Raw genomic sequence first — 21210 nt, 5'->3', positions numbered from 1 at the left:
CCACCCTCAATCTATTCCTAGATATTTGTCAGATAGAAAGTTACCTTAATTGACACAGAAGCTTTAAATGACATTCAAAATACCTTGTGTAGATTTAAGACTAGCATCTTTGGCAACACCCCCTTGTTACTACACCTACTTGGCTAGGTTGTTATTGCCTTACAGAAGTACTCAGGTTAATACGATTAGAGGTTTATTGTGGGGCAAATCCTCTTATGTTGTGTTAACAGAAACCTTGCAGCCAAAACAGTGCCATTTGACAAAGAACTTCTTCAGAGAAGGAAGTTCTGCTCAACAAGCTCCACTTCCAATCTACTCACTTTTTGTCAGAATAAACTGACAAAAATGGTAAAGGCTCTCTTTCTGGTGGCATCTCTGCTGGTTTTGGGAAATGTTTACTTTATTCATGCCTCGTTTCCCCCCAGCCTCCTCGTAGATATGGCAAAAATCGTCATGGACAATTACTGCTCACCAGAGAAGCTGGTGGGAATGAAGGAGGCAATTGACGCCGCCAGCAGCAACACAGAGATTCTCAACATCCCAGACGGTGAATCATTGGCTAATGTCCTCAGTGCTGGAGTCCAGACCACAGTTAGTGACCCACGCGTGCTTGTCTCTTTTGAGCCAAACTATGTTCATGTGGTTCCACCGAAGATGCCACCCTTGCCCCTGAGCAGCTCATTGCCGTTCTTCAGACTGCGATCAAGCTACATCCTAGATGGCAACATTGGCTACCTGAGGATTGATCACATCCTTGGGGAGGAGATTGCTGACAAGGTTGGCCCTTTGCTCCTAGACCTGGTCTGGAATAAAATCCTGCCAACCTCAGCTCTCATCTTCGACTTGCGCTACACCAGCAGCGGTGACATCTCAGGAATTCCCTACATTGTGTCTTACTTCACTGAAGCTGAGCCTCTGATTCACATTGACAGCGTGTATGACCGTCCCTCAAACACCACCACTAAGCTATTTCTATGCCTACACTGCTGGGGCACAGGTATGGCACTACCAAACCCCTCATTATCCTTACCAGCAAAAACACTAAGGACATTGCCGAGGATGTTGCCTACTGCCTCCAGAACCTGAAGAGGGCGACCATGTGGGTGAGAAGACCTCCGGGGCGCTGTGAAACTCGATAAAATCAAAGTGGGCGACACTGACTTCTACATTACTGTGCCAACGGCAAAGTCCATCAATCCCATCACTGGCTCCAGCTGGGAGGTTACAGGTGTGGCTCCTGATGTGGAGGTCAACGCGGAGGACGCCCTCGCTACAGCCATCAAGATCGTCAACCTCCGTGTCCAAGTTCCAGCCATCATTGAGGGATCAGCTAACCTGATTGCTGACAACTATGCCTTTGAAAATATCGGGGCTGATGTTGCTGAAAAGTTGAAAGGGCTCCTGGCAAACGGCGAGTACAGCATGGTTGTCTCCAAAGACGATCTAGAGGCAAAGCTGTCCGCTGACCTGAAGACGCTATCTGGGGACAAGAGTCTGAAGACAACCAAGAACACCCCAGCCCTGCCCCCCATGGTAAGACCCTTGTGCATAAGATTATTGGGGGGTTTTGTGAAAGTATCTTTCATTGTCACTTGATGTCAAACAGCTTATAGAATTGTTTTTTACTGACAAAATAATCTATTGCGGCAATTTTACTTACACTTCACTTATACAGCTAAATATTCTCTGTACCTTTCCAAAAGTATTGGTTACATTATACTGTTATGTTGAGTATATATACAATAAAATTGTCATGATATTTTTAAGCTTTTAAAGTCAAATTAATACTACACAAGACACAACTAAAATGTTTGTAATATGTAAAATCAAATGTATTTAGTAGCCTATGTGAAATATATATCTGCTGAAAGCATTATGTTTTTATTACATTATGTTATATTACAAATGCTGAGTTGTTGCTTGTTCTTCTACCACAGAATTATTCTCCAGAGATGTACATTGAGCTGATCAAAGTCTCCTTCCACACTGACATATTTGAGAACAACATTGGCTACCTGCGTTTTGACATGTTCGGAGACTTTGAAGAGGTCAAGCCCATTGCTCAGATTATTATTGAGCATGTCTGGAACAAAGTTGTCAACACTGATGCTATGATTATTGACCTCAGGTGAGTAATCCTGCTCATAAAGCTAGATTTAAAATGCCGTATGTCCATTTTGAAAAACAAATCATCCACTGAAGCTGCTAAAGCTCATCGGTCTACGTCTGTATATAGAAGACTTAGTCTGCATAAGTTTAGCCGTATTTTTGAGGATTTATCTATATAAAACATTTAAAATTTCCACCACCAACAGATCTAGATGACTAACTGAATCTAGGAAGAAAAAAGGGGTAGGATGCTGATCGGTTGCTCAATAAACTCACTTGAACATAGGTTCTTACCTAATAACATTGTGTCTGATCACCCAAGATGAGATGACACCTTTATCAATGCCTGCATAAATGAAAAGTGTACAAAGGATCATTCAATTTCATCATGAATCTAGCCATTCTATGATTATTCTGCAACTGCTTTTGCAGGAACAACATTGGTGGCCCAACAACAGCCATCTCAGGCTTCTGCTCGTACTTCTTTGACGCAGAAAAGCAGATTGTGCTGGATAAGCTGTATGACAGACCATCCGGCACCACCACAGAGCTTCTGACCCTGCCTGAGCTCACTGGTAATAAAACAAAAATCAAGTCATTGTGTTTTACTCATTGTGTATTGTGCCATTGATTCCTGTTAGCAACACATTTAGCAGCTAGCTGGTGAACACAGTGGAGCATTTAGCAGATAAAGAGCCAGACATTTCCCTTATGTGTTGGTGGAGACTAAAAGGAGAGATAAATAGAAAGCTATTAAAGGCTACTTTGGTTAACACGAAAGCTACATTTTCCTATGCTAATCTGCTTTCCGCATTCTTTTGAAGGGATGTTACTACTCCTACCCGCAACTCTCTCTTCTGCTTTTATTACATAATTCACTACCCTAATACACATACATATCCATGGCTCCTTGGCACTTCCTTCTTTCACTTCAACATTGACCCTTCGCACTATCCACCCACCCACTTCTCTACCTTGTCTTCCTCGTATTATATTTTTAACCTTGTTCTTCCTCCATCTTATCCTCTTCCTCAGGCATAAGGTACGGCTCCAAGAAGAGCCTGATCATCCTGACCAGCGGAGTGACTGCAGGCGCAGCAGAGGAGTTTGTTTACATCATGAAGAAGCTCGGCCGCGCTATGATTGTCGGAGAAACCACCGCCGGGGCCTCCCACCCGCCCAAGACCTTCCAAGTTGATGACACCGACATCTTCCTCAGCATCCCCACCGTCCACTCTGACAGTGCCGTAGGGCCAGCTTGGGAGAGAGTTGGCGTCACACCTCACATTCCCGTCTCAGCTGACGCTGCCCTGGGGACCGCCAAGGGCATCTTCAACAAGCACTTTGCAGGCCAGAAGTAAACCACGACTAGGACAAAGCCAGTGGGGTTTTAGTGGTCACTTTTGCTTTGGCAGCCAAAAGGATTTCAAGATTTAGAATCTAGACTTGTTTAAGAAGTGAAGAATGTAGATTAAGTACAAAGTAACAAGTCTAATCTCTCATTCATCAGCTCAAGTTGTTTAGCAAATGTCCAACAGTAGGATTTACTTCTAGTTTTTTATTTCTGTTGAATGTTACACTGGCTGTTGAAGGTTTTCAGAATGAATGGCTCTGAGATGCCAGTATACATAAGTATGTGTCAAAGATCAGTTGTAACATCAAAACATTCAACTTTCAAACATCTTATTTTTCAGAGGTCACCTGCAAAAAAGAAGAAACTAATTAAGTAAACACACGCAAAATGTGTTCAGACTAAGTTTGCTAATTGTCCAAATTTGGAATTGGGACCTCTGTGAAGTAATCCACTTGTTGCTCTGGTCAGAAAACCATCACTTGTCCTCCCTGTGTATGGGGAATACTGTATGTCCAATATGTCATGTGGGCCTTCTTGGGTCAAATTAATTTCACTGGTGAGACACAATAAAAAGATAACTGAAATACAAAACAGATGTGTGTGTTGGTCATATTTTTCATCATTTTACTATTGCAAAAGTCCTTTTCATGAATTTATTGTGTACCTATTCTAAAGCGAAGTGCAGGCAGCAACTTTTGGATACAGAACCAAATGAGTTTGTCATAACACATTGCTGTCAGATACAACACTATTAACCAACAGCTGGAGGGGAGAGAACAAAACATTTATCTTAATGATGCTGTTAAATTGTCACATTAGACAGCAATGGAGTAAAAATATGGATTTCTACATCTGTACCACAATAGACAAATTCTTGGTACCCAAAGGAATCATCTAGCAGACAAGCAACAGATGATTTCACCAAGATTGAAAGTGAACTGCACCGCAAGCACAGTCTGCTTAAGGGGACTGTTATGCAGCTTTTCCAACCTTGTCATTTGTTGGTGACAGTACAATTGTGAAGATTATACTGTGTTTAAGGTCAATTATGTCAGACTGCGGGAACCTGTTAGTTTTTGGTGGGACAGTGTTGGTGGTTTCAGTGGTTTAGGTCCTGAGTGGAACAAAATCAGTAAAGGACAAGCATGTGACTTCCGTATAAAATACAATAACATACATAAGAACCCATTTTTATTGTTGTTCATACTGGATGCCAAAAAGAAAGCAAGTATTTGTTTCAGGAATACAGAATCTGAACCTATCAATTGACAAGTCTTCCAGTATCATCTTATTAAAACGTGTAAAAATAAAATATATTTTTGTGTTAAAGAACAATGCTCAACTCATCTTATTTTGAAAAAAAATTACACGCAAACTATTATTTCTGAATTGAGAACATGCACCCATGTAGCCAAGTAGGTAAGACTCCCTGCCTTGATGACCTTGGTTTTGGGGTGCACTTCAAAAAACCACTGGATGTAAGTGTTTATAAGTGTGCTGTACATTAAGTGGTGTTTATGTTAATGAATGTGAAGATTATGAATGGATTTAAGTGGATATAAGTGGATATGTTTGGACATGAGACATAGGAGCAGGGCTGTGGACTTTTATTTGTACACCAAAAGGATCAGAAAGGATCAGTTAGGTGGGGGGAAAGTCTGCATGCATCAATATGTGCTGAGACTTTAAACAGGGGCCAAAGGGTTAAGGGACATATGGTATGTGTAGGGAAAGGAGTTAGGGGGAGCTCAAGCAGCTCCACAATAAGGATTGACTACTGACTTTTTAGGAATCTGTTTGTCTGCCTGGTTTGTGTATAAGTGACAGGACAGCTGATTAATGTTCAAGTATATAAATACTCACTCATACTTCCCAGAAGAACAAAAGGACGAAACCCTAACAGGCATATAGGAACTAGCTTTTTTGTTGTTTGTTTGTGTGTCATAACAGATTTCAGGAAAGAGGTAAGCATAAATTATGCTAATTGCTTTCATTCTGAAATGTACTATTGCTAACCAACACTTTGTAGTTAGCTTGTCATTTTAGCTGTTCTTTGAAGTTCAAACTACACAACCCATCATGAGCTGCTGTCAAAAAAGTGGCAAAAAATACCAAAAATTTAAACACATTTTTAACGAATGGTCTCGTCAGTACAACCTCTTTGACAATTACATGGAATTTCCTGTGACTGCTTTACAATAAAAACGTTTTAACCTTTAACCTAACCATTTGAAGCTGCAGCAGGAGCAGCAGCTGATGTGTCTGTAAGACAGTACAGTAAGGCTGATATCAATTTGACAGCTGAATAACATTGATGCATTGTTTCCCCTCCTGTGTAAGAAAGCAATATGAGTCCTGAACGGGAATGGCGGACTCCAACACTAACAATAAAAGATATGTGGTAATTGCTGGGTGTAAATACATTAAATGTCTGTTGCTGAAATAATGCCAATCATAAGGGGTTGATTTTATGAAATCTCAAGGATTTGCATAAGCAGATACAGAAAGGGCCTACATGGTGCATAAAAAACATATCACAGTAAACCTTGTGCCATGTAGCATTTCACTCTAGCTATTCTCAACTAAATGGACAGAGAGTAAGGGGTTAATAGGGGCCCAGATGATAGTGTCTGTTTCAATAAACAAAATAATCAAGGTAAACTTGTCAGCCAGATTATGTCTTTGGAGATAAACTTTACTCATAAAAAATATTTTAATGATCCAATCTATCCCTCTATCCATAGGTATCATTTAAACTGGGGACGCTGGGGACATGTCCCCACTACTTTTTGAAATAGCTGATTTTGTCCCCACCACGTTTTAAAAGCATAATTTGTTTAACAAATGAAAATGCCTTTAGAAAGGTTTATTTGCACACTAAGAAAACCTGCAATGAAAATAAAATATAGAAGAACCAAATGTGCAATGTCCAAAAAAAAGTAAAACTAAAAAAACAAAACAAGCTACTGATCAGAAAATGACCCAAAAACGTGCAGCACCAGTCAGCAACTTTAACAACTTCTTAGCACAGTTTCTTTTTGGCCAAGTTTTCTGTTCTCTCCCTGTGAACATGACAAAAGAGGAGAGAAGACTCATGCCTGCATATGTGTTGCCTCAGCAGGGATGATATTACATGAGAAAAGTTGATCTACAAGAGAAACATGTGAAAGTAACACAGAATGCCTGAGAGCTGCACTCACTTAGATTCTATTACATTTATATTTATTAAAATGTCACGTGCTACCTGAATTTTGTTTTTCCTTTTACATGAATAAAAACATTTGAGAAACTTTCACCAGAATGCAGGAAATGAAGATTTTAATGATCAAAAGGTCCCCAGACCTCCCACTCATATATCTCGGCATTGAGTATATAGTAGCCTATATTGAAACACTGTTTAAGGATCTTTTCATCTCCTTCTTGTGAACCTAAAATCGCATATCCTGACTTCTCGCAAGCTAAGTGTCTCTTCATACCCCTAATCTGAACCCCAATGTCCCCACCACTTTTCAACACAAAGTGACGCCCTTGCCTCCATCCTTCCAACTTCACCCAATAGTATACTTTTTTCAACTGATTAACAGTGCTCGGATCAGCTCCATGTTTGATGAACAACAAAAACACATTTTGTTATAAGTGTTGTAGGCTACTCCTTGAATATGCCATCAGCAACAGTATATATTTGCCCCTCTCATTACAGCCTCTGGTTCATGGTGTAATAACAGAGGATGTTGCCGTTCATGGCCCCGGCTGCTGTAATTAACTGGTAGCAGCAGCGCGGTGTAAGCAAACAAACTTGTAGTGATTATTGAGGACAAAGTGAGGAGAGACTACATAAATGCACACATTGGTTTAAGGGTGGTAAAATATGACAATAGGCTCCAGCATACAGCAGTAACAGTTATTATCCCATTCCGCCCTGCGCCGATTCCCCGCAAAATGCGCCAGTCTGCCACGTGAGGGAGGCGCAAAATGGGATCCTGACCCATTTTTCCTCTTTCTCTCTCCTCCTCAGTTTGAAATATGAAACCTGGTCCATTTCAGCCAAGTCTGTCCCCCGGGCTCCCAGTTCCTCCAGCGCCAACCCTGCTATGCATTACCCAAGTTCATTCGGCTTTTTCAGACCTAAACCAGTTTTGACACTTTGACAGGAAACTTTTATCCTTTTTTTTAAAGAACCACCCATTCCATCATTTTATCCACTTCTGCCCTTGACACGGGGTTGGATTCGTTCCCGCAAAGGTTGTTTTTAAAACCTTTTCCTCCCTTCTAACTGAATGTGGACTCTGAAATATCTGAAACTTTTACTTTTCAATCATTCCCATTGAGAGAAAGCATCTCTCCAGCTGCCTTTTTGACCGCGATGCTGGAGGTCATGATTTAAAAGCTCCAAGGAAAAGAGTGGAAGCATCGCCTGCATCCTCTCTTTTGTCTTTGTTGCATCTCTGCATCTTTAATTATATAACTGGGATGTAAGAAGACACTAAACCGGTGTGGTTTGATTTTTTCTTTTCATCCACAAAGGAATTAACAATGGCGAGATTTTTGTTGAACATGCGTCTTGTTCTGATTTTCTTGGGATTATTTTTGCTCTCTTCTCCATCCGCAAGATCCGAGCCGGAGCAACAGGACGAAGAGGAGGAGGAGAGCTCCTGTCAGGGCGCTTTTGACCTGTATTTTGTGCTTGATAAGTAAGTAGAAACAGCTGAGAACTGTTTTCTGATCATAAAGACTTGTTAGGAATATCTGGGATATCTAACTAGCCTGTAGCAGTTTCTCCGGTGAAAGGAGTTAGCAAAACACCAAAAAAAAAGCTAACATCTGCATTTACTTTTCGTGTTACTGTTAAGGCTTTTATTGCGGTCTTTTTGCTTGGTTTGTGTCATGCTCATGCTGTAAGTGAGGACAGAATAGGCTGTTTATTTTCCAAACATGAGGTGAATGATACGAAAGTCCCAGCTTCTAACACGACTGTTTCAAAAAGTATCAAATAAGTTTATCGGGGGGCTGATTAGCACCGCTGCATCTGTGCGCGTGCGCGCGCGCGGGATGACGCTAGAGAGGAGGCTGACTTGCAGACTGCAGTTTGCTTAATAAGCGAAAAGAGTGGTGACTATTTGGATGCTAAAATAATGATATCTCTCCCCTTCTTTGCATGTTAAACCCCGCTGCGGCTTTTTCCACATCACTGTGAAATTCTCCTGAAAAATAAACCTTTAAAACTCTCCAAGGCAGAGAGGCCTTTCTTTGATTCCCACCCATACCAGAGGGGACTTTTTTTGCTCTTTGCTCAGCTCACCGTTTCATTTCCACTTTCTGTACGCCCACATAGGAAAAATGTTGTGGTTATGTGACATCTTAGTGGTGGACTTAAGCGGGGAGAAAATAAAATGTCAGAGAAAATTAGGAGAAACTTCTAGAGTGCCTGGTTCTCTTTGAATGCCTTCAATTGCACACTTTTATTATTCAGGTTTTGTTACTTGTGTTTTTTTGACATAATGCAATACTGGAATCCTCCTCTGTGCCATTTTGAGACCTAATATCCAAGCAATGTTTAACTTTATTGCAGCACTGCTGCTTGGTCTGCCTAGTTTTATCTTGATATTACCCAGTCTGGATCTAAAGCATTGTTGTATCTTCAACTTGCACTAATGGAACAATGCCAGAAATCAGTAGGGGAAACAAGAAAGGACAGGAAGCAACAACTTTTATGGAAAATGTGGTCTTAATTTGGAAAACAAAATGTTGCACGCAACACCTTTAAAAGCCTGTTTTTGCGGTTTTAAAAAAATGAGATGTCTCATGAAGATTAGCATCACTGGTGTCTCTATAACATCTCATATGCCCCTGGGTGGATGGTGTTATCAAAAGGACTTTTTCAGGCTGATAGCCCCCAGCGGGAGTCAGTGCCTGTTCACGGCACCTTTGACTTTTTCCTGACATTTCATTCCTGAAGTGGACACAAAACATGGGACTGCTCCCCAGATGTGGAGGGCTGTGTTTGGCTAGCGCTGTGTGGTAAACACTGACACATGCTGCAAATAAGGAAACAGCTTCTTCTTCTTTTTTTTCAATGACAGATGCTATTGTTTGCTCGTGTGCATACTTTGGTGCCCACTCCCGGGGTGATTAACAAGGTTTAGACTTTTGCTGTGGACTTCAAACTAGGGGAAGCTCATTAGAGACCTGTCTCAGCCAACCCCATCCCTCAGGCCTGAGTTGGGTTTATGAGACACGGTCTGAACTTTCTGCCCTGGTTGATCCATATGGAAGGCGTACAGTGTGTGAGAAGGAGTTTCAGTATGTAGAACAGGAGACACTATACTACCTTCCTTCATCAATGTAAGACACAAAGAACTACTGCAAGGTTTTTTGGAGAGTTTGAATCATTGGTCACCTGGATTCTAACCTGGCATGGTTGTGTTGTTGGAGCCACCTAGCCATAGATCTGTTGCTTCTATTTTCCTAACCCTTTTGTAAATCACCACCGAAGGGTGCTCAAAATGTTGTATTATAAAGCAATAACAAGAGATACAGAGGGTTTCGGTGCCATTCTTTAATCATATTTTTAATAAAGTGACCTAAGAGGAAAACTTCATAAATGTTTGATTAGTCTTTGACGTCAGGCAAAAAGGGACACAGAGGAAGTTAAATTATAGTGAGTAGCACAATAGACTAGACTGAGCACTATGGTTAATCAGAGTATGTAACAGGGGTGAAAAGTAAAGCCATAACCAAATCTTAACAAGCTGTGAGTTAATAATTTAGCAATATTTAATGATCAAAACTAAGTGTCCACAGCCAAAACTAGCAGCTCTGGGAGGCTGCACTTAGGCACAGCGATGGTTTGAGCTAAATGCTAACATGCTCAAAATGTTTAGCATGACAAGTTTACCAGGTATGTTTACCATGTTCACCATCTTTTATATATTATGTCAGCGTAGAATGCTAATCACGCTGATTAGCACTTAACACAAAGAGGCTGATGGGAATGTCATTCGTTTCTCTGAACATTTAAAACATTTAAAAACATGATTATTGAACGTTATCTGGGGCTTTGCAGAATTGTCCGATACCAACATTACGTCTGCAGATAGGGTTGGTAGTGTTTTGCTGGAAAGAAATTGTATAGACAAATTGTTATGCTGATGGGATTGGGATGGGTCTGATCAAGAATGAGAAACACACTGGGCACTGTGTGTCTGCCTTGGCTCATAAAGTCGACTCCAAAGGCATTTATTGTTCGGGCAGATGATGTCACGCCATGGCTCGATCATGTAGGACAGTGCTCTCTGAGACATATAAGTGGCTGCAGCATGAAGGGTAGAGAAGGTGACTAATGACCGTATGGCTGCCAGTTTGAATCTGGGACATCTGGGTAAGGGTTTGGAAAATGTGGGCTTTAGTTAAATTAAGTTAGTTAAGTGCCCTGCAGAACTACAGTATATATGACATCCTGAAGGAAAGTAGGGTTGATACAAACCGCATGAGGTGTCAAAAGGCAGCAACAGAAACAATCAGTGACAGAAATAAAAGGTAGCAACCAAATAGATGTAGAGGCTGGATTTCCCCTTCAAGTCCCAGCAGCACACAGGTGTTAAACTGCAACATTAATGCACAGGCAGTAATAATTAGAAGGATAGAGATGCTGGAGTAAATGGGAGACTGCTAACGCGTATGATGTTCAGGCAGGAACAAAAACGGTGTCAAAATGACACAAAATCCAAATGAAACCTGATGAAACAAGGGTGTTGATTGAAAAAACAAAACAATTCCCAATCCTTGGCTGATAAAAGATAACAAATGTTTTCATTAAATAAGATGTGGGAACGTATGGGCCATAGCCACATCCCACCACCCGCAGTTAACGACGTGACATCATGTCCCCGTTTTGTGGTGTATGGTGTATGGATCGTAAGTAGACATACAATAGCAGTTAACTAATTTCTCCACTACTGTTAACTAAATAAAGTGACACAGAAACAAGACATGAAGAATCTACAGTCATGCTAGCAGCTTTGTGAGTCTGCGTTTATATACACAGCGTGTATATACAGTGTTCGAGCTAAATGCTACCGTCATCATGCTAAGATCCTTACAATGACGAGGATAATGTGCTGATGTTAGGCAGGTGTAATGTTTTGTCTTTTTCACCATCTTAGTTTAGTGTGTTGGCATGCTAACATTTGCTAATTAGCACTTAACTGAAAGTACTGCTAAGGCCAAGGGGAATGTCCTTTGTTTTGGCCATACAGCAACGTATTGGACAAATTAAAATGTTGACCTTATGATGGCACTAGAGGTAAATTCAGAGGATCACCAAAGGCTAGCTTGGCTAAGAATTTATGCACAACCAAAATCTAACAGCCAGTGGCTGATGGTAGTTGTAGTTTCCCACCCAGAACTCCAGACACATTTTTGAATTTGGGGCAAATAAGTTTTGAGGAGATTTGCTTGTTGGTCAATTTAACTCAAATTATTAAACTATAAGCCTTAAAATAGCCACTGTGATCATTTGGTGTATACCTTTAAGCCCTATACTGCTGCATATGTATACAAGGATGTATATTTGCTGATTCAGAGTGGGCGGGAAGCAGCAAACTGTTTTATATGGAGCACAGAGCCAGAGGAATGGTTTTGGGTGTGTTCATATGGGAGACAAAGGAATTCACCTATAGGCCAAATGTTAATGTTCACCGCTTGATGAAAATGGCATTTAACCATCTTGTTTGTGTTTTAATTGGGCACAAATTTGAAGACATTCTTGCACATGGTAATTCCACAGTAGCACTGGATAACAATATCAGCTAAGGAAGATTAAAAAGTCTAAGCCTTGTAGTAGCATTTTATTATTACAAAGTGAGATCATTGAGAGATCAACAGGCATGCAAACAGACACATGTAGCCTCACAAGCTGTCTTCCCCTCTTTCACTCTGTGTCAGTGTCTGCTTGTGTGCGATTCTTTTCAACAAGCGCTTTCCATTTATCTCTCTCTTGTTTCCACCAGACTCTCATTACCTCTTCAATCCAAAGTCATCATCGCCACACTTGGTGTTACTGCAGTTTCATTGTTTTAAGATGTAGCCTAGAGATACACTATTATTGCACACTTTACTGCTGCTATTAATAATAATCTTTCTCTGGGAGGCCTGGGCCAAATCACAGCCATTTCTGTCTTGTCTTTATTTTTTAGCACTAATCATGGCTGCAAAATGTTTTTGTTGTTTGTTGTGTTGTTGGTTGTGGATGTAGTCACAAGTTGGCGCACTGTTTGCCCGTTGGGTCATGTTGCCTGAATCCTGGCAAGTCAGCGGAAAAACCAAGATGCAGCTGCAGTCCATAAATATTTTCGATGTGTCTAGCTGTGGAATACGTTCTAGCTGTGGAATGACACTCACTCTGTGTTTTGTCATTTTGCCATATGCAGCGTGTTGCTTTAGTGTTTTCAGCAGGAAGAAATGTCTTGTTAAATGATATCATGCTGTCTGAAGACCCCGGGGACAAAAACAAGACCAGAAGTTTTAATGGGAATGAATGCCACCTTAACCCTAATCCAAATCAGTCTACAGTAAAAAGTGCATTACTAATTACATTTTAGGTCAGGTAAAGAAACATCTGTGTGATTTAACACATCTAAAATGCCCCTCTACCTGCTCGATTTTCCCCAAACAATTCCTTTTTGGAATAGACGTGCAGCATTAGCTCAGCATTCACACAGTAAAGACTTTGACTTCTGCAATGGCTGTAAAAGTATTATAGTGGTTTTAAACAAACAAATCCTTGTGCCCAGTCAGTTAAATTGAAGCACCATTATTGGCTGCAGGCTGGGGTGGTGTGGGTAGGCCCAGCTGGAATGGCAGACAGCATCCTTAGGGGAGTTTTTTTTCCTTCTTCGACACTTTGAACCGTGAGAATGAGTCTGAGAGCCGCTAAACCTTCAAGGCCGATGGAGCTTTTTCCCACACACTTTCATCCTGTCGCCCTCTGGAAGAGAAGTACTTGCTGGGTAGTTGAGAGTGGCTTTGGTTGACAAATTAAAGAAGGCTTAATATCAAACATGCTTCAGCTGTAGTGTCATCTGCTAGAGTTCCAGGATTGCAGGTATAGTCAACAATTCCCTTTCATTCAGAACGGCTGCTTTAGGGCCCTTAGCACAATCCGCTTTTGGAACCATCAACTGTTTCCTCCTTTGAAGGCACCTTAAAACAGTGTGAACAAGCTGTAAACACAACAGCGATATATTTTGGACTTACCACCATAAGTTGAAATGAGTCGTTTTTAGCAGTTCCCTATTTACACGACACAGCTTTCCTCCTGTTTAACTCTGTTTCTTTCTTTAGCTGCTAAATGCTCCATTATTTTTACCAGCTATTTGCTAACCTTGTCTGTCTGCCTTTTAGTGCCGGACAGAAATTATGTGGGGGGGTTTCAAGATTTTTAGCTGAAAACAGCTGCCTGCTGCTCTAAACAACGAGACAACCAAACAGTAAAGCTGTGTGCCGTAAAACCAAAACAATGAGCTGAAAGACGCTAAAGTGCTCCATAGAGCTGAGGTGAGGATTTCCATGGGATTGTCACTATGAGCAGCATTTTTGACATTGTGAAACACAGTCATCTGGCCCATTGTTAATGCAAAAATTTTGACCAAAGTAATAAGTGGCAGGTTTTTAAAGGGCTATACCAGTTTTTACTCATTTACTGCAAATCACCTGCTTAAATCACCTAACTTTGCTGCTCTGTTTTGGAAATGTTGAAATGTTTTTCTACTTTTCCAGTCTTTGGTTTCCACTAATTTTAACCTATGCTAGCAATGAGGCTCTGGGGCAGCGGTCGGTAAATTCTTTTCCAAGCAGTTACATGGGGGCCAGAACAAAGTCAAATTATTTCAAATCTTTGTATACTTGTGTACATGTTTATCTCAGTCAGTACTGTGCAGGACTCTCATTTGGAAGGTTGTAGGATCAATTCCACCCAACTGCGGGAATTTTTTTCTCCCTTACTAAATTAATAATAAGGACACTTTTGCACATGCCCACAATAAAGCATGTGCTGCAGTGTGTGTGTGTCCCGGCGTTTGATCCAGATTCATAAACCTATGGACGCTTATTTTCATTTCCCTGAGGAAATTCAGGGGAATCCTATCACACGTTTACTGACGGCTTTTTCAGAGGTGTGTCAAGCAAGCCAGAGTCTCTTTTGAATATCATTCAGAACTCTGCAAAGTAAAAGCTCTCAATAAACTCAACATAAAGCAAAAGCTCAAAAGCTCGCTCTTTTATTTTGGAGGCACTATCACTTAAGAGGAAGCGATTGTGTGAGTAACTGTAGCTGTCATGACTGTGATCTATTTCAGCACCAGCCGCTATCAATTTATTTATTTGTTATTTCTTTGCTGTCAAAGCAGTCGCGGGCCGCCTATTGCCGACCACTGCTTTAGGGATTTCAATGTTAGCCAGCTAGCTAGCTAGTTAGCATTCTGTCATTTGGTCCACCACTTTGGTCCAGATATCACAACAATATCTCAGGTTGTATTTTGTGTTTAGTTCTAATTAGCAAATGTTAACATAGCTAACAAGCTAAAAACAAATGGTTACGAATGTTAACATTCATTCATTGTGAGCATGTTAGCAAGCCAACATTAGCATTTTGCTCAAATCACCTCTGTACAGTACAGCCTCACAGAGCCACTATGGCATAGCTGCAAACTCTTAGTCTTGCTGTATAATGTGAAAATCTTGAAGCAGACCCTTAGAAGTTTTGTGATCAGACAGCCATATTTTGAAATGGTGAGCATAAATCTAAAGTTAGTAAGTTGTAAAGTGTAGTTAAAAACCTAATACACAGAAACACACTGTTTCTAAGGACTGCTTTACTGCTGTATGCATCTCCACAGCAGTATGATGATGTGATGTGGTATACCCTTTTAATGTCTACACTTGTTTTTCTTCTTTGCTCTGTTGTTGCTATTTCTCTGCCCTCTTTTTTTTTCTTGTTCTGTCTCTGTCTCACAGTTTTTCTGTCTTTCTGTCCAACTACTTCCCCTCCTCCAGCTGAACTTTGTGTTCTCCTCAGCACACACATTCACACTCTCACCCAGCCAGCAGAAAAAGACATTTTTAAAAATGACTGAAGATGTTTTTATTCTTCAGGTCTTCTCAGACTCTTGCGGGACATCTAGCAAATTCCTTTCTTCCCCTGACACGGTCTGTTCAGCATCACTGAACAGTAACGATGCGTATTGCCTCCCTTTGTGTCCACAGCTAGTTGGAAACAGTAGATCACCACATTTAATGTTGGAATGATGTAAGTATTGGGGGGAGAGGCATTTTGTTCCCTTATTTGAGAGCTGTCAGTAGAGAGATAACAGGAAATTAGGTGGTGAGAGATGAAGAATGGTCAGCACCTTAAAACCCCCAAGACACACGGGCACCCTAGCGTTTTAGATGTTAACTGTAGTTAATATTGTAGCTATTATTGTAGTTCTCTTCTTCAGAGCAGGAGTCACTGAGTTCAGACTGTAGAGGACATCCTGCTCACCCTACAGTCATGCAATGTTTTTTCCTTTGTTTATTTCCTGTCCTTGGGTTTAAAGTCTTTAACTATAACCAGTCTCTTGCTACTGATGAAACAGTAGAACCCAGTCAATAAACAAGCCCTTATGATCCTGGACAGCAAACCTAAAAGCTTCCAATATTGTAGCATACTCCATGAGCATGAAGATGTAACATTTTTAGCTGAAAGAATTTTCCCATGAAACCTGATTAATGTACAAACTCCCCCACTTAGAACTCCATTATTCACAAAAACGCTGAGGACAGCAGTGTGTCATCTTCCAGATTTATCTGTTACTGTACAACCTTTGTCCTTGTAACATAACATCATACATTGCTATGTTGTAAGTGCCTGCTTTTATTATCTCCTCTGTATTTTTCACGCTACAATTATTCTTTATGTTTTGTCTGCCTGGTTTTTGATTTGTTTTTAAATGGCTTATAATGTTGTTTTTAATGGCTAATTCAAAATTTAATGAATTTGGAATCTGGCCAACAGCCGCAAACTAACCGTTTGGCAACACTGGAACATTAGCAGTAACACTGATCAATTTTAAATGCTCATTGATTTATCATATTTACGCCTTGCTTTGGTTGTCTGTTGGTGTTGGTGCTTCAGGCAGTTTTGATGTGTTTGCCAGCTGTGTTGGCTGAAGCATACTGAAGCAGGTCAAACAGAATCTTGGCCTCACAGCTCACAAGTTTTCATCAAATCATCTGCATGTTTCCTCTGGCAGACAAATTTGCGACCAAGCCAACGGTTTTTTCACATGATCTCACTCCCACTCGGCTGAATTTACTGTAATCTCATTGATAATGCTCTTCATCGTTCCCTTGTTCTTTCCTTCCTTCTTTCCTTCCTTCTTTCCCTTTGTTTCTTTTTCTCTGAGCCCTCAAATGGCGTGAGGCCAGACATATGCTCTTCATTTTGCCCAGACAATCTGTCCAATCGAAAAAACACTGTCACTCAGCTTTGACGATTTGCTGTGACATAACTTCAAACTGCTGTTGGGCTTTATCACTTTGTCTGCAAATGGTAGCGCCCCTCGCCTCTTGAAATCTATTGTTTTCTGTGTCCAGACCCCAAACCGCTGAAATTTACAGCACAACTCCACTAAAATCAGATCAAAGCATTGAAGGGAGAAAAGGCACTGCATAAAATGGTTTCATCAAGAATCATAGAATGAAATGGCCCACTTCCTTTCCCAATGTTGTTTGGACAGGTGAGTGAAACTGCAAGCTAGGCCTCGGTCCCACGACTGCAGCCACCTCAGACAATTGAACTGTTCCAAGTCAAACATGAGCTATTGCGGCTCAGAAATAAAGATAAGCAGTTGAAAACCAAAGGTGGGAGTCCTCAGCTTCACCCTGATGTTAAACAAATACTCAGAAAAAATATCCCCACACCTCTACATGACTGTTAGCTGCAGGAAAGTTTCACCAGTTTTTACCCCTTTGTCTGTTGCTGTAATGGAACGATTTACAAAAAAAATTGGCTCCTGCAGTTCCTTCAGATCAGAGGCTGTCTGTGTGTGTCTGTGTGTGTGTGTGTGTGTGTGTGTGTGTGTGTGTGTGTGTGTGTGTGTGTGTGTGTGCGCGTGTGTGTGTGTGTGTGTATGCAATCCTTGTGTGACTATTTCTGTTTGCGCTGCACATTTTGTTGAACATCCAAGTAAAACACCTCTCCTCCTCCACCTCAAGCTTTTATATTTTTGGAGGATTTTGTTTAGCTTGTAAGGTCTTGTCCTCTTTTTTTGCTCAGTCAGTTTCCCTCACAGGAATGTAAAGCTGTAAAGCCTTGATGTGGTGGAACACGTCATGTCACCAGATCAACAGCAACACTGAGAATATGCTTAGGTAGGATTTTTCATTTGTAGCTGTTAAGACTAGACGAGCTGGAACTTACATAACATGTTATTGTGGATGCTTTTATTGTATTTGGAGTAAGGGTCTAGAAATCCTCCGAATGGGTGGCCCATGGGAACCCAAACCTGAACTTTGGCAGAGGTGCAGTGCTCTACTCTGCAACATTCTTGGTGTTTTTACTCAGAAAGTTGCTTTCCTTTATAGCAGCTCAACTTTTTCTGAGGATTCAATCTGGATTTTAAGTTGATGAAGAGTATGAACTGGCTCTCACTTTGGCTACTGTTGCTCATTCTGATTCTCCTTGAAATGTTTGTAGCTGTTTCAAAGGCCAAGAAGTTCTCCATCTGCAAAAGCGATCGCTGAGCAACAACTCTTGTCAACTTCTTGCACATATTAAATGAGCTATGCGACAGTCAGAAGCTTTCTTGTTGCCACTTTAAAGTGGAAAATTGAGGATTTGAAGAATACGGACACACAATATTCTTCTCACATTGTCCGGTCTACCAGAAAGAGCATTTTGAGTCTTGTTGGCAGGATAAGGAGCCTTAAATGACTGAGGCATGACGGGAAAGTCCCTGGTATTCTCTGGCTCTGTCTACCCCCCAACATGGCCCACGAATTACCCCTCCACTGCCAAGCAATAACACAAAAACACCATAGGGTAAAACCTTGTGGCAAATAACATTAGTCACAACTCATATTCATTTTAAGTTTTTGGCCATGTGGCTGGTGTTATTTTTCCAAAGCAGGTCACAAGACTAAGACTTTGATGGTTCCTGTATCTTCAAATATCAAAGGAATCAAAACGCATTACACAGAAAATCAACTTTGTTGGTAGTAATCTCATTTACTGAACAAATGTTTTCTCATCAGCTTGAAAAGACCATATGCAAGAAAGAGTCCATTCTGTTTATTATGTCTAGACGTGATTCTCCAAAAGTATTTGAGTGTGCTGTGAACAACTAAAAGGTAAGCTAGGATAACAGAGTCAGTGTTTAGTCTTGTTCCCATGAACTCCCTTATACGCTGATTTAAATTTCAAGGCCCATTGTTGCCTCCTGCATTATGAGTTGAACTCCCTTCTTAATTTCTGAATGTATGACACTCATTTAAGTGCTAAAATAAAGGTATAGACCTAAAAAGTCACATTTGTATGTTCTGATATCACGGAGACATCTCAGTGGACGTCCTGCATGTAAATCCGATTAATCCCTGTGGATAAAAATTGGTGTTGACCTTCTGCCCAAAACAGAGAAAGAGCAACACATCAGTGCTGGCTAGTTCCTGTGTGTCTAAGGCCGTTACATCAGTTAGTCAGCACCTAAAATAACATTCAGTCAGCCTTGCACTTTATTCTAAGTAAACTTCATCCTCCAGTTTTACCACAGTCAATTAGCTCATTTCCCATGTGTCATCTCTCTGGCTCGCTCGTTAGCTAACGGGTGACCTGCTGACGGGTCACATCATGCCGGAAGCCCGCTTCCTTTATAAATACACTTAATAAAATTGCCACAAACACACACAGAGACACACTCACACACAAAATCTCCCCAGAGGAAATTTTTAATAAGAGTCCAGTTTATGGACATTCCCCTAGGGAGAAAAGTACCTATTTCCTCAGCCTTCAGGGGCTCATTCAGGATACAGGAGGGTGCTAAATTACACACCAGACCAAGCCACCAACCTCTTTTATCTCAAGAGTACACTCACTGGCCCCTAAGGTATTGCATTGGCTAATCGATTTAAGTTATTCCCCCAATGGTGTTTGTGATACTTAAAAAGGATGGTCCATGTTCTTTATGAAATTTAGGTTTTACATTGCATTCATGTGGTGTCAGAACAAGTGGAAAAACGAGTTCCCGACTGTTCCCGAAGTTGTGTCACACGACTTGCCAAATTATACATGTCATATTACACAGAAATATGGCGGACAAAAGACCTATATTAGTTCTTTATAAGCATTAACCCTGATAACATGTCAGGTAAAGCAACATTTTAGTAGTTTTAGGGAATGTAGCCTACTAGTTCAGCAACAAATCTTGGACAAAATCACTAAGCTTCAAATTATTTCAGCATACTTAGATAGGAACATCACATACATAACATGTTGTTTCCACATTATGACTTGGCGTGAATGCAGCATAATATCCTTCAGTAACAGAAAAAAAGGATATAGTATCTAATCTGTTGCTAGCTAAACAGCTAAACAGCAGGGTAGCTATTGATAGCAACAATGGAATAAAAACAATATTCCTACGATTAAATAAACAACAAACAATACTTTTTGTTACAAATAATTGCGACAGACAGTAAAGTTACTGTTAAAAGTTAAAGTTGTCCAGAATACAGCTTGTTTTTCATGTTGTGGAGCTAATGCTTTTACACCCTGCCTTTTTTGGCTAACAAAACAAAGCTGTATTTTTCTTGTTTGACTGCTATACCATATGGAGGATAGTGTGTGTCTGACAGATAGCTTAAGGTATTTCTTGCTGAACAAACCATTGTAACTCAAAGACACATACAGGAATTATTGAGGATATTCTTGTTTCATCCTGTTCTTAGTGTTCTTTGAGGAAAGCTTTTCAATTTTCTGTATGTTAATTCATGACTGCTGTAAACTCAATTTAATGTTGGTGTGTGTATACTTTGAAGTTTAATTTCTTAGACATGAGTGCTGTTTATTTGAGTGGTCTTCTCTTTTTCCTTGTCTTAGGTCCGGCAGTGTGAAGAATCACTGGGAGGAAATCTACTACTTTGTGGAGAATCTAGCAGAGAAATTCAAAAGGTAAGTGGATCTACATAGGTGGACAGTATATTGTAACACTTAAAAGGTTTGGAAACGTTTCATAACTGGACTTTAAGTCTCTAGTTACTAAACAACCTTGTTGCCTCTGTACTCGACTTCCGGCCCCGAGATGTAGATCATCAGAGAAACGCACACTTTAAGCAGCAGTCACACTGGTAAAGTAAAATAAAATCTGTCCCTACAGCTACAGCTGGCCATATGCTAAGTCACTCAGCATCCAGGTTGATGTTTCACTCTGTCTCTGCAGTAGCTGAGCTGATGCCAGTGGTGTAAGTGAGTTTCCAGCAGTGACTACAGGCTGGAAAGCCTGGATGTGTCGGATAGCCTGGGATTTACAGCCTCTTGAGACTTAGAGGAGGGCACAGAATGATGGATGCTCTCAATGGGCAAGGCCTACAAAATCCCACCTTCAAAAACACTGCACCATCTCAACTCAGATCTTTTCCCGAAATGTTACTCTAATCTAATCTAAAATCATATTATAATGAGTGCAAATGATAGAAAGCTCCATTGAGCTCCTTGT

The 21210-nt window shown here is 40.7% G+C and overlaps 1 protein-coding gene and 1 pseudogene across 1 annotated transcript; both read left to right on the top strand.

Annotated features, from left to right (window-relative positions):
• Window positions 1-276: 276 nt before the first annotated feature.
• On the top strand, window positions 277-4054 carry LOC119883948 (annotated as a pseudogene).
• Window positions 4055-7500: 3446 nt separating this feature from the next.
• Window positions 7501-20666, top strand: LOC119883947 (anthrax toxin receptor 1-like; the record flags this gene model as incomplete). The annotated part of the gene is given in 2 exon segments (XM_038694429.1): window positions 7501-8154; window positions 20595-20666. Coding segments are annotated over 2 exon segments (230 nt in total), but the record flags the coding sequence as incomplete, so codon positions are not given.
• Window positions 20667-21210: the final 544 nt, after the last annotated feature.

The sequence above is a fragment of the Micropterus salmoides genome, unplaced genomic scaffold, assembly GCF_014851395.1.
Source record: "Micropterus salmoides isolate LMB-PRFRI ecotype aquatic unplaced genomic scaffold, ASM1485139v1 Ms_hic_scaffold_304, whole genome shotgun sequence".
NCBI lineage: Eukaryota > Metazoa > Chordata > Actinopteri > Centrarchiformes > Centrarchidae > Micropterus > Micropterus salmoides.
The sequence above is the reverse complement of the archived record's forward strand: the minus strand, read 5'-3'. Positions and strand labels throughout refer to the sequence as shown.